Genomic DNA, 13,526 nt, shown 5'->3' on the forward strand with positions numbered 1-13,526 from the left:
AGATTTACAGATCTATATGTTATGACACTAATAAATAAATCTTTACAACTATGAGACTTTTGAAATGAAAAAAGTCACTAAAAAACTCATTACTTAAAACTTAACCCAAAACTCAATTACATCATTTTAATAGTCCACTCACTTAACTATTCTTTTAGGATCTAACTATTTAAGGTTATCAAACTAAAACTAAAATATTTTATTTATAAGGATGAAATCTTTATAACTTTTCTAAATATGATATGAGATAAACCCTCAACTTTTATAACTTCACTCAATATAAAATTAAAAAATTCAAGACAAACCTCAGCATTTTGATACTTGTAATCTCTTCTCATATATCTTGATTACTAGCTCTTTTGAAAGAAAAAAAATCATAAATATGTTATTAAAGTATAAAAAAGATTTGATCCATCGGGCAGAGAGTTCATAGCTGTTTTTTCACCTTATTGTTTCAGTTACTTGTCATGCTTTTTCACGTTTTATTTATGAAGAGCATGTTTGGTCTTGAGTTGAAGTGTAAAGTTTTATGTCTGATTTAAGTTGGGGTTTTTGTCTCTTTGCATGTCTTATGTCTTAGGCCTTAGGTCTAGGGTCCATGCTCCTAATAAAGTATGCTTCTGAGTTCAGCAATATTGTAAGGATCTGAAAATGTGAAAACACGACGATTGGTAATTGATGAAGCCAAAACACTGAAATTAGCCGACAAGTTAAAATTATACTAAGTTCTTGCATACATATTTGATGAGCAAGCTTTGAAAGTAAGGAAATTAGTGAAACAAAACCTGAAGGGTTACATCTTATCGATTAGGCCAAAGGGTTTACCTTCTTTGCTCCTTGTAAACATCGAGTAATCATAAGCTAAACCAAGTTAAATCTAATGTGCAATTTGATGGCCAAAAATTTTTTTATTTTCTTTTATATATCATAAATAACCAGTTCATACTTTGTTTCAAATTCTAATTTAAATTTAATCAAATATTAGAATTGGTGAATGGTCATAATCGATTATCCTAACATTTCCAAATCTGTTAGACTAAGTAAAAATTGAAGCAATCAAGAATAAAAATATCTTATAGAAACGAACATTGGGAACAGATGTATGGTGACATTCCAATCACAATTGTTGGGGGTCTGTCGTGACTCAAAAGCTCCACCGTGGACTAACTTAAAACTTACAACTCTCTTCCCGTTTCTTACTCAAAAGTAATGTAATACTGTCCTCAAAACTACCTCAAAGCAGCCAGCATCCGAGCACAAAAGACAAACACACTAATGTCTCGCCACAGACGCCAAGCCTCTCGAGTCCTCCCACCCGAGCTAACATTGGAAGCGGACGAGTAGCCACCCAAATTCACTGACTCAGCCCGAGCAACTGCTAGTCCTTATGGCGGTCATTATGGCTCTAATGGTTCAAGCACTGGCAGGTCTGCAAATCCATCCACAACTATCCATCATCATCATCATCAAGACTCTTCGGGAAACCGTTCCCAGGGTCCTGAAAAGAAGCCTTCTGCAAGCACCAAACCTTCTTGAAAGCTGAAGACCAAAGCAAAAACAAATAGTATTTATATATTTTTGCAGCTATGTTAAAGCTTAATTATCCTTATGACCTTTAATGTTGCTCCCCTGTTTCAAGGTTTTGGTTCTTTTTTTTCTTTGATCTGTTTTCTCTTGGTGTTTGATTTATGTTGCGAGAAGTGATGCCTAGGTTGAAAATTTGCCATAGTTTTCTGTCACTTTCTCACTCTATTTACAACTATGGCGGATTTTCTGTCTTAGAAAAAAAAAAAAAAAAGCAAAAGAACTATGGCAGATTTTTATTCCAAATATACTCTTTAATAGAAGGACTATTAAAAAGATACAGGGGATTGAGCAGCGTGAGAAAATATCAACCAAACGAGCAATATTGTGCATTTTGTTCTAAATTTGTTACTTCCAATAAATATATATTTATTTATTTAGGATGGTAAGATCCTTATGTTTGGGAATTGGTCATGGGAAAATTTTATTGGTTAATAAATTATATTCCCCATTTTATTTTTTGAGACGTTGTAGAGCATTTCCAATCAATTTTTATTTGACTAAGTGTGTTTGGAAATACTCCTTAAATTCCAGAAGATATTAGCATTTCGATTTCATGACTTGATATGTTTGGAATAAAAAAACAACTCTCATCTAAAATAAAATTCATTGTAATGAGTTTTCATCTCAAGAGTGTGGATTCGTGAAATTTATAAATAAATTAATTAAATGGATTTGATTTTCACATATCTTAGAAATACTATTGGCCATGAGATTAACCTTGTGTATTGCTAGAGTATTAAAATTTTATTTTTAATAATTAAAATTTAATTTTAATATCTTCAAATATATAAAAACAAATGCTTATCATCAAATATAATAAAAAATGCTGTTACTGAAAGATTAATCTAGTTTTTCTTTTTCTTTTTATGGTTGCATGCAATTCATCAGTGGAAGGCAGAGGTCAAGTGTAGTAAAGTTATGTAGATAAAAGGTGAATTATAAAATTGAAGATAATATCTTAAAAACAATCCTTGTTTCTTTTAAATTTAGTGATAATAGTGTATTAAATAAATTTTTTTAAAATAATATTTTAAAAAAGTTTTTTTTTCTACAATTTTAATTGGTTTTTTTTATTTGACATTTGGATTGTCCAATTATTCACAAATTGCATATAAATAACAAATAAAGATTTTATAATATTTATTTCTCATGAATGATAAAACACATTTTAATATTTCTAGAAAACCAAATGGATTTTGAGATATAACATTATTAATATAATTCAGTTTAGAAATAAATGAAATAAACGAAACAAATCTACTATATTGATTTAGCATGTAATTTGAATAAAATCCAATTTAAAATTGAACACAATCCAAATATGGTGACTTGAATATTGTAATGAAAGAACTTATTGAATTGATTAATATTGTATTAATTTTAAGCATTCATGTGATGAGTTTTCCGTATTTCATGATCTTTAAAGTAGTTATCAACGAAGCATTTATTTAGTGGTAAAGAAAATGCTTTAAAAATTTGAGGTCTTAAATTTAAGTTTTATTGTATGTGGATTTAGTTTAATTTTAAATTAAATTTGTCCAATAATATATTAATTTATTGATTAATTATTCAGTGATTTCTTTTATATTGATATACTTAATTATGATTATAATTTATTTTGTACTTGTAATTTTTTAAAAAATAATAGTTAATTTCATCTATTTCATCATTTTATTTTTTTTGTTTTAATAAAAATTTCTTTTCTCACAAAAAAGTTGGAAATTTTCTTTTCTTTTCTTTTTTTTTTTTTTTAATTTAGCCTAACTAAACATATCTAGAGAATCAATACAATTATTATTATTATTACAATTATTATATAAAAGTTGTCCCCATATGCTTCAAAGGTGGCAGCTACTCGAATAACATTAAAAAAAAATTGAGAGTTATAATGGAAAATAGAAACGTATAAAAATAAAAGGGAGCAGGCGGAGATGGCGAAGCAAGGAAGAAGGCAACAAACTTCTCTATCAAAATTCATCCAAACCTTACTAAAATTCTATCAAAATCTAAACACCTAATTCAATCTCTACCAAATACCCATTACCTACAATAAAAAAAAGACTAACAATAATTATACTCACGCTGGAGATTAAGCAAATCGAAATGAACTTTCACAATTTACGATCGTTTTATGATGTCAAGATATCATTCAAGATTTTATGGTGAAATCTTTCAAACCCAACTTGATTTTTATTTTATTCATCTTATTCCTTCAGAGTATATGCATAATTTATTTTTGTACTAGTTTCTCCCTTTCATATTTGATTTGATTTAGGATTTAAGGTTGCATTTTTGTTTTTCTTTTGTTTTTCCCCTTTTATATTTGATGCAACGAAAGCTTTAATTAGTCAAACTTAGGGTTTTGTCTTCTTTCTATATCTTAAGAAAAAGTCGAAATTTAATTTCGCATTAATATCACTTTTCTCATTCTATGAAAATTTTCATTTTCCATTTTGAGAACTGAAGTATTTATATAAATTTTTATTAAACTTTACTCTTTAGATTCCATTTTCTAAATAAAATATATAATCTTTAAGTTTCTCCTTTCTGTAGAATTCTTTTAAGATTATTTAAACTATTTACTACTTTCAATATAGTCGTAGATAATTAAAATGAGAAGAAAAAATTTACTACTCTAGTTAGTAGATAATTAAAATGATACTGAATCATTTTAAATAGTTTTAATTATTTAGAAAATATAATTTACGTGAATAACGTAGAAATTAGATATCAAACATTAAGTCAACTTGCCATAATTAGAATGAAAACAAGCTAATATTAGCCAATATAAAAGATAATTACTTTTGTAGAATTGAATCTAAAATATCATTCTAAATAGTTTTAATAAGTTGATTCACTTCTATGCTTGGTCTGAGGTATTAAAACATGGGTCTTTATTGTGATTAAACAAATGTAAATGCCAGTGGGCAGTGGTTGCATAATAATTTACTGATTCACGGTTTCTATTCATGTCCCTGATTACAAATATAGGGTTTGAAGACATGGATGTATTATCTAAGATCTTGTGCTGCAGCTAATGCAATCAAATTCACAGTTGAGACTTCCATGGTTAAGGTAATGACTACGGATTTGTGTTGAAGTCGCATCATCTTTCCAATGTCATTTAATTTGTGAATCCTATTAATTAAAATTGCGAATCTCATGTATGCACTATACAACTCTAATACTCCAATCCACAGTCTCGATTGTTTGCTTTGCTCAGGTGCTAAGGTTTTTTCATGTTTTGGGTAGATTTTAAGCTTCAATCCAAATACAGTGACATGTTCTATGAAATCAAGATATGTTTTTGCTACAAGGTTGTGTAACTAGTAACACACACTCCGAATATATATATATATATATATATATATATATGTATGTATGTATGTATAATATGGCTTCAAACTTCTGAAACTTCTGATACATGTAATGCAAGCATAAATGTAATGCAAGCATATTCTGATACATGTCATTTCAATAGTTGTCCGACGATATACATGAGGAGGTGGATAGCAACAATCGCTTGCTGGATTGAATGGTATGTATGCAGCACCAAAAAACTGTCTTCTTTTGAATGTTATTGGTTTTGCTGCTACTGATGTTAGTACATGGCACATGGTTTGTATGTAGGGAAATGATATGGACGCATCAAGAAGCAGTCCCCAGACTGCAATTATAATACACATCAATGATGTCTTAAAAAACAATTAAGGGGTAAATTTAGGCAAGAGGAGAAGCTTCTAGAGACGCTGCAAGACGAGAAAGATTGAAAAACAAAGCAGAAGTTTCAGCACCTAACAATCGAAAATATTAAAAAAGAGAAAGGGGGAGGAGAAAGAGAAAGGGAAAGATAATAAGGAAGTTAAATAAGAACAACGAAACAAGTGAATATTTTTGTTTTTGTCTCTACCTTTAATTTCTGGTATTCCTCTGTTTGGACAATGAGATACTGCAAGAAAATATTTTCGCAGAAGATTTAATCTCTAATAATGCACTAAGTTTCTCCAAGTGTGAAATTTTTTTGTTGTTTTTTAATTTTTGCAGTGGTCGAGTTTTTGGGCAACATTCCATTGTTGTAGAGATTACCAAGTTCTTTGTTTAGGAGAATGGCTGAAGACATAAATTTTAAGCACTATGGTAATTTTTCAAATTCTGATCTAAATTCAGTTAAAAGAAATGTTCACGATTTGATTTTCTGTTTGTTTTACGTTTATTTTTCTTTCATTTCTTTACATGCAACCAAACAGAATCTCTGATCTATTTAGACTAAACTACTTTGAAGATTACTAAATTTTATTCATTTATTGGATTTGCTTGAAATGATTTACGTTGCAGAGAAAGGAGATTATGTCATTCGTGAAGGTGAAGTTGGAGAGGAATATATTTTGTATAGGAAGGAGAGGTCTGTTTTGGCTATTTCACGTACATTATTATTTCTTTTGCTCCTTTTAGGCAGCCTCCGTTTGGTTGTTAATTCTGCTTTTTTTTTAAAAAAAATTATTCAAAATGTAGATGCAAAAAAAAAAATGACTGTCGACGAGGAAATAGCTAAAATGTAATATACAGTTGATCATAATAGTTTTTTGAAAAGGTAAACTTTTGTATTCAAATAACTGATATTCGTTTTTAGAAGCCACAATGTAAATCAAACAAATTCCATTTTCTTTTAAAGTTTGCTGAGGTTCAACTTTGTGGTTTGTAGGCTGAAGTCTCTAGATCAGTCCATGCTGAGGGAGAAAACCAACATAGTGTCAGTTGAAAGAATATGATTACTTTGGCTATGGTTAGAGCCTTTCTTTCCCTCGTGTGATATTTTTTGCAACTTATAAGTGTTTGGTGATTAATCTTATATGAATAGAGATGGCTTCAAATCAACTAATGATGGAGACATTCATCCTCAATAAAATATGATTGAGCTTACTTTTGCAGTTACTTCCACATCTCTTCATGTGGCAGATATAATCGCTTTAACCAAGGTAGCTACATATTTCATACTTCTCTCTGGCATAACTTTTCTTGACAAGTAAATCATACCATCTGCTTAAACATATGAAAATGCACTGTCAAAAAACTAACTTGGACTATTTTTTGTATTACCTTTAACTACAGCTGACCTGCCTGGTGCTACCTCATTAACACTGCGATTTGCTTCAATCAAAATCTATTTGGAGTGCAGACATTTAAGACTTCTACACTTGTGGAAAGTATATTGCATTTAGAGCCAATAGAAGTAATCTTCTGCTATTGTCATTTTCTTTTCCTTTTGGCTCAAAGCTTTAGATTTATGCTTACCTTATAAAGCATCTATAAACTTGAGATATTTTTCATGCTACCGAGTAAATATTTATAATAAAAATGTTACTTGTGTCAAGATCATATTGTCAACTAAGGACAGTACTCACCCTTCAACTATACTATAAATGTATATGAGATAAGAGCTTTTAGATTTTCAATCTCTTTTATGCTAGCTATAAAGGTTTGAATTTTAATCTTTCGCTCTCTCTTCTCTCTTCGTTTTTTGTGGGTTTGGATTATTGAGATTGGTTGTTGTTTTGAGTTTGCTTCAATGCTTCATCATCGTTGTCACAGAGGTTTAACTATTTAATATTTTTTAATTTAAAATTATTATTTGAATGTAGAAGCTGAAAAACTACTTGAAATATCTGAGGAATACTCTGTTTTTGTCGTGCCTTATTTTGTCTTCTTTATGGTAAATGTGTTGATGGGTATCTTTGTTTTTTATCCCTGTTCTATAAATGGTAAGATTAAATTTGATTCAAACAACTTTTAAAAGGTAGTCACATTTCGTCTGTGACCCCGTGCCTCCACACAGCTTACTACGCTTCCTAGTTCGTGTGGCTGAGTAGTAGTAAAGATACCCTGGAAATACTCCACAATGATCCTTTCTATCTCAAGTCCCATCTGATGCCTACATTCCTGTATCATCTTTTAGCTTAGGTATCAAGTTATTTCTTCTTCTATTAGAAGCAGTACCATGGAAAAAACTTGTATTTTGATCACCCCTCACTGGCCACAGTTCCTTCGATCTTTGTCTCCACATGGTTTCTTCTCTTTGTAATAAATGTCTCAACTCTTCTTTGCATTCCCGTAACCTTTTCGACTGTTCCCTTAGTTGTTCTTCGATTAGTAAAGCTCGCAACTCCTCTTGTTTGTGATTGATCTGGTTCTGGACATGACCGAAGACCTCTCTATTCCTCGTCCCCAATCTACTGCTGCACTTCCGTAAAAGTTCCATAACTTCTCTCAGGGAAGCAGGCTGTGTCCCACCACTCCTTGATAACACCTTTGCACTCCTCATGCTGAGTCCACATGTTTTCAAATTTAAACTACCTTTTCTTAGCCCCGTAACTTGGAGTTGGTTTATCTTGTATATACAATAGAATAGGCAAATGGTCTGACGTTATCACTGCTAGGTGGTCCTCCTACGAGAAAGGGAAAAGGTTCAGCCATTAAGTTGATGGAAGGCAGCGATCCAACCTCTCATACATGGTATCCTTCCCATTCCCACGTTGCTAAGTTAATAGAGGACCTCTGACTGGGACCTCTGACTGGTACCTGGTTCAAGTCACAGTCATCCACAACATCCTCTAAATCTTTGATCTACCATGCAGACAGTTTCAAATCCCTTACTTTCTCATCATCTGATAACACTTCGTTAAAATCCCCTACACACATCCATGGTAGTTCTAATGTCTCATGAAAACACCGTAAGAGACCGCACGACTCCCTTTTTTTTGTGTCTCTGGATGTTCATAAAACCCAGTGAGCCGCCAATGATGACAACCACCTTCCAACTGTATTTTCATGTCCGCATGCCACCTTAAATAAGACATCAAGTGAACATCTATATTATTCATCCACAGCAACACCAACGCCCCACTCCTACCAGTACTGTCAACCTTAAAGATACTGTCAAAACCCCATCTAACCTTTAACCTCTCTATTTCGCTGCTTTTCCTATTTGTTTTTATAAGGAAGAGCACCAGGGGACAAAGTTTCCTAACCATTTTGGTCACTTCATGAATTGCCCGAGGGGCCCCCAGCCCTTGACAGTTCCAAACTAATAGATTCATTGTTGTTGGGGCTGGTATTCCCTACCAGCCATCACCGCTGTATCATTAGGGATAGTATATCCGTCCACTTCCAGAATACAATGTTGTTTCTTCCCCCCATCTCTGAATCCTCTCCATCCTAACTAGAGCAAAGCAGACTTCGTTTCCTGTTCTTTCCCAATCGACTGTCATCAGATTCTTTGTTCTGAAACATTCTTTTTCCCAATGTCCCTTGCAACCCGCTTCCACCTCTTAGGACTTCTCCTTCGATTTCGCCCATTCATCTTTAGTTCTTTACATGTTGCCCCACCCCCAACTTATACCCTTTCGGCCTATGGATTGTTTTGTCATGGGTTTGAACAAGAAGCCCAGCATTTAGATTTTGGTTCTTATGAGTTTCCCCCCAATTCTCTCCTTCCAACAGATTTGATTCAAATACTCCTTTCTTCAAGATTTTAGCTTCCCCCATTGAATCCACAGTACACTTCAACACGCCTTTATCTGCTTCATTTTCGGCTAAGATTTTCTTCTTATCCCTATCCTTCCGTTGAATTCTCTCGTCATTATCGCTTGCATCCTTGTGTTCCACTAGTGCCCGTACATGGCTAGCCCCTACAAACAAGTTGCCATCTTCCTTCTCCATTGTCATCTTGTCAAGACCATGGAACTTGCCATTTTTTTTGAACCAGAGTGGTCATTCTCGCTACAATCACTTAGACAGTGTCCGTACATTCTAACAGGTCGTACCTTTGTGGATTCTGCTTATGGCCATTGTTCCTACTCTCTTCAAGTTGACCCCACTTCACTTTTTATCATCATTGCGATATTACACTAGTCTCCTATTGATCAAGCTTGCCACACACAAAATAGAAATTTGGCAACCTCTCATATCTAAACATGACTAATGTTTTACCTCTATCAATAACTGCTATCCTTATACCCCTTTTTAGGGGCATATTAACATTTAAGTTAACCCAAACTCTCTGATATTTGCCCCATACATTATTATCCCCATCGGCATCCACTTCTTTCACGTCGCCCATGAATTCTTCTATCACCGCCCCCACTTTTTTGTTCATCATATTTAGCCGCAGCCCAAAAACTTGGATCCAAAAAGGACACCTACTCATGTCAATGGATTTAGATGGTACCGAGCCTTCCAACTCTCCGAGCACAATTAATGCTTTGTTAAACGTAAAAGGTTGTGTCATTTGGACCTATTCTTTTCCAACATTTCCTCAAAATGAAAAAGAATGAGTTTTTCCCCCACTTCCATTATCTGTAGCCCTTTTGTTAACTTCCACACTTTGTGAAGGACCATTTTCATGGCTTTTAGGTTCATTCCTTTCCTGGACATAACCTTCCCTATGAGGTGGGTCTCCTTTCAATCTCAGTGGATTCGGTCAATGCTTTATCAACCATAACTTCCCCTCTTTCCTCAAGGAAAGCTTTGCCCATAGAAATAAAAAGAAAAAAAAGTTAGTTTTTTTTTTAAAAAATAGTACATGTATCTTTTATTTGAATAGTTAAAATTAATTAAAAAAATTAATAATTATTATTTGAATAAATAATAAAAAAATTTATTATAATATTTTTTCAATTATAACTTTTTTTTATAAAGTAACATATAATATATAAATATATTTTTATATTATTTAACTTGTATACACAAATTTTTTAAAATAAAATTGAGTATGTTTAATATAATAAAATATATTAATTAATTATTGATTTACTTTTAATTTTATATTTAATTTAATTTTTTAATTTATTCTAACAATAATTTGACTTGTTTTATTATTAAAACTTAAAAACTTATAAAATATTATATAAAATACTTATAAAAAATTATTTTTATAAAAAGTATAAGTTATATAATAAAATTTAATATTATAATAAAATACGAATATAATAATTTTTTATAAAAAAAGTTTTTCAAATTTTTTTAGCTTTTTTTCCAAAATTAAATATTAAAAAAATAAAAATTACAAGAAAAACAAAAAAATTTAAATTTTCACCTTTTTTTTTTAAATTAAAATTTTATCTAAATAAAAAAATTTTTTGTTTTCATTATTTTTTTTTTCTTTCCTTTTTCCTCAATTCAAATACACTGTAAAGCAATAATTTCTGACTAAACACCAAATAAGATCCACCCTAACACTCGAACATCGAAAAAAAAAATTCCCTTCGCTCCAAAAAAACAAGGAGAGACAAAACCTTGTACTTAAACCCAAGGCAAGATAAAACTCTCACTGCAGCTTTAAAAAAGAAAACCCTAGAAGAGACTGAATGTATATAAGTATTTGTTAAAGTTAATTGAATTATTATTTTTAAAAAGAATTTTACCTTTTAACATACTGCTTTTACTAAATTCAATAAAAAATGATACTTCAATTGTAATTTTTTTTAAATATCACTTTAACCGTGATATTGGTTAACAATTTCCTTATCATAAAGTCAATAACTACAATTTAAGTGAACAAAAAAAAAGAAATTGCCTATTGAATTTACGTTTTTCATTTTTGTATATTTTAATGCAATATACAGCAATGGTATTAGTTTAAAATTTTCAATAATAAATGCATGTATGTATCTCATTTACTTGAAAAACTGAACAGGCTTTTTTTAAATTAAAAAATTAAAAAAGTAAATTTTATTAATTGTCACATATTTATTAATAATAAATAAATATGATTTAATAATTATTATTCCTTCTTACCAAGATTAAAGTCTAAATTTCGAATTCTTACTCTTTGACTGTTTCGTATGAATCCCAAAATTCGAAATAAAAAAGAGTGAAATGAAAATAGGGGACAATATATATAATTTTGTTAAAAAATTGAAAAAAAAATTAAGCCTCCAAAAATTCAGCCCCTCGGAGTCCATCTATAATAGCTTGATATCTAACTCCATGTCACAATCCTATTTAGCCTATTTATGTGAGACTCACAAATAGATCTTCATTTGAGTTGTTTTGGGCAGTATATTTTCTCTTATTGCATCTCTTCTTCACAGAGAGTTTGGTGTAATTGATCGCCACCACAACGGGATGTGTAGTGCGGTGAAAGCATTTCTGCTCGTCGGAGTCTCTCATTCAATCGTTGACTTGAGCACTCTTCTCCTAGAAAAACCAAAGTAGACCGTAGTCCATGTGGACCCCTACATTGTATTTCTAGGTCCACATATGACGAGGTTCCTACTAACTCTAATTGAACTCCACTTGCCATGTATATAAAAACCCTAAAAAAGCGTTACTCTCTACTCTCTCACCACTTCTCTCTCATATGCTAGTCCTCCGGATATACCCACAATGGCGGATTATAGCGGAGCTATCTCTCTTTCTCAGGCCCCCACCTCCGATGATGACTCATCTGAGCACAGCCCTCGAAGTGTCCCAACATTCTCTGCCTCTGGCGGAGGCGGTGGTTCTTCCAAGTCAAAAACTCCTAGCAACAAGATTATTACCCTAGATCATCATCACCGAACTCCTTTTTCATGCGAGAGCACTGCTAGGAAGCCTAGAGGTAGACCTCCAGGGTCCAAAAACAAGCCCAAACCACCAATTGTTATAACCAGAGACAGTGACTCAGCTATGAAGCCAGTGATTCTCGAGATCTCTGCTGGTTGTGATATTATCGATACTATTATCAGCTTTGCTGGAAGAAACCATGTTAGCGTTAGTATTATCAGTGCTACTGGCTCTGTATCAAACGTCACGCTCCGCCATCCTGTTTCTCACGCGCCAGCACTCTCTCTTCATGGACCCTTTGGGCTACTCTCTTTCTCTGGCTCGTTCATTGGCTCTAGTACTTTATGTTCTTCTAGCAAAACACCCCAATCATCTTCGTCATCGTCACCATCGCCTTGTTCCTTGTCTTCTCTTTCTTGTTCTTTTGGTGTAACACTTGCAGGGGCACAAGGGCAAGTTTTTGGAGGGATAGTAGGAGGGAAAGTAATGGCAGCTACGCCGGTGATTGTGGTGGCTGCTACTTTTATAACCCCTGCGTTTCATAGGCTGCCGTTTGAAGGTGATAACGAAGATCACCATCAGGAAACCAAGCCTTCTATTCATGGAAACGTTGGTGGTGGTGGTGGTGGTGCAGCCGAGCCTTGCTCTTCTACTGGCATGTCCATGTCTGTTTATGGCGTAGCAAATCCCACCCCGCTCAATTGCCAGATCTCTCCTGATGTTATGCCTTGGGGTTCTTCCTCACGTCCTTATTGAGTAGAAGATGAATAACATGTGAAGATCCCATCAATACCTTTGCTAGGTTGTTTTTGGGTTTACAACACCATCTTAATCTCATGGGAACTGTTTTGGGTGTTTGAGCTTTTCGGCGATATTCATTTATCTTCCCTTGGCATATAATATCTGTAGTTGGAGTTGGTTGTCTCATTGTACTTGCAAATTTAAAAGATACCTACCTTATAATTTTATATGTAGTTTTTATTAATTATCCTTGTGCTTATTGACTCATAAATCACTGTTTCCGTTTCCTATCTTGATCTTGCTCTTCCACCTTTATGCTTGCATTTCTTCTAGTATATATTGTTTGAAGTCTTAAGCTTTGTTTTAATGGGTCACAAAGAACAAGATTGCAGGATTTTTGTCAAAGAAAGTTAAGCCTGGCGTGGACGGTGGCGGTGGCGGTGGCGGTGGCGGTGGTGGGGCTTTAGTTTCAGGCTTTCGGTCTCTAGTTCACAAAGTCTAGTGCTGCTACAGAACCAATGGAAATGTCAGGGTCTATCCTCCCCTCCCTTGGGAAGGTCCCTTTTTTTGACATCTCCAAAGCGGGCTCTCAGATAATAAGCCAGAGTGAAAGAAACAGCCTATCTATCCAAAGCGCTTTCGATCATGAAAGGCTA

At 32.9% G+C, this 13,526-nt stretch overlaps 1 protein-coding gene and 1 long non-coding RNA gene across 5 annotated transcripts; both read left to right on the plus strand.

Moving 5' to 3' along the window:
* The first annotated feature begins 4,493 nt into the window (after positions 1-4,493).
* On the plus strand, positions 4,494-7,040 carry LOC111302027 (uncharacterized). 4 transcript variants are annotated; one of them, XR_016327978.1, is made up of 8 exons: positions 4,496-4,662; positions 5,069-5,125; positions 5,218-5,509; positions 5,632-5,724; positions 5,923-5,989; positions 6,290-6,370; positions 6,517-6,563; positions 6,697-7,040. It is a non-coding gene; the product is annotated as an uncharacterized LOC111302027 (long non-coding RNA). The 4 variants fall into 4 exon arrangements; XR_016327979.1 differs by having other exon boundaries at positions 4,498-4,662; positions 5,218-5,471; XR_016327980.1 differs by having other exon boundaries at positions 4,494-4,662; positions 5,218-5,724; positions 6,446-6,563.
* Positions 7,041-11,820: 4,780 nt separating this feature from the next.
* Positions 11,821-13,205, plus strand: LOC111302029 (AT-hook motif nuclear-localized protein 28-like). Its single transcript, XM_022897971.2, has one exon. The coding sequence runs from the start codon at positions 11,971-11,973 to the stop codon at positions 12,883-12,885; it is 915 nt and encodes a 304-aa protein (XP_022753706.2). The 5' UTR covers positions 11,821-11,970; the 3' UTR covers positions 12,886-13,205.
* The last annotated feature ends 321 nt before the right edge of the window (positions 13,206-13,526 follow it).

The sequence above is a fragment of the Durio zibethinus genome, chromosome 15 (genome assembly GCF_047325235.1).
Source record: "Durio zibethinus cultivar Kanyao isolate XHJ-2024 chromosome 15, ASM4732523v1, whole genome shotgun sequence".
Lineage (NCBI taxonomy): Eukaryota > Viridiplantae > Streptophyta > Magnoliopsida > Malvales > Malvaceae > Durio > Durio zibethinus.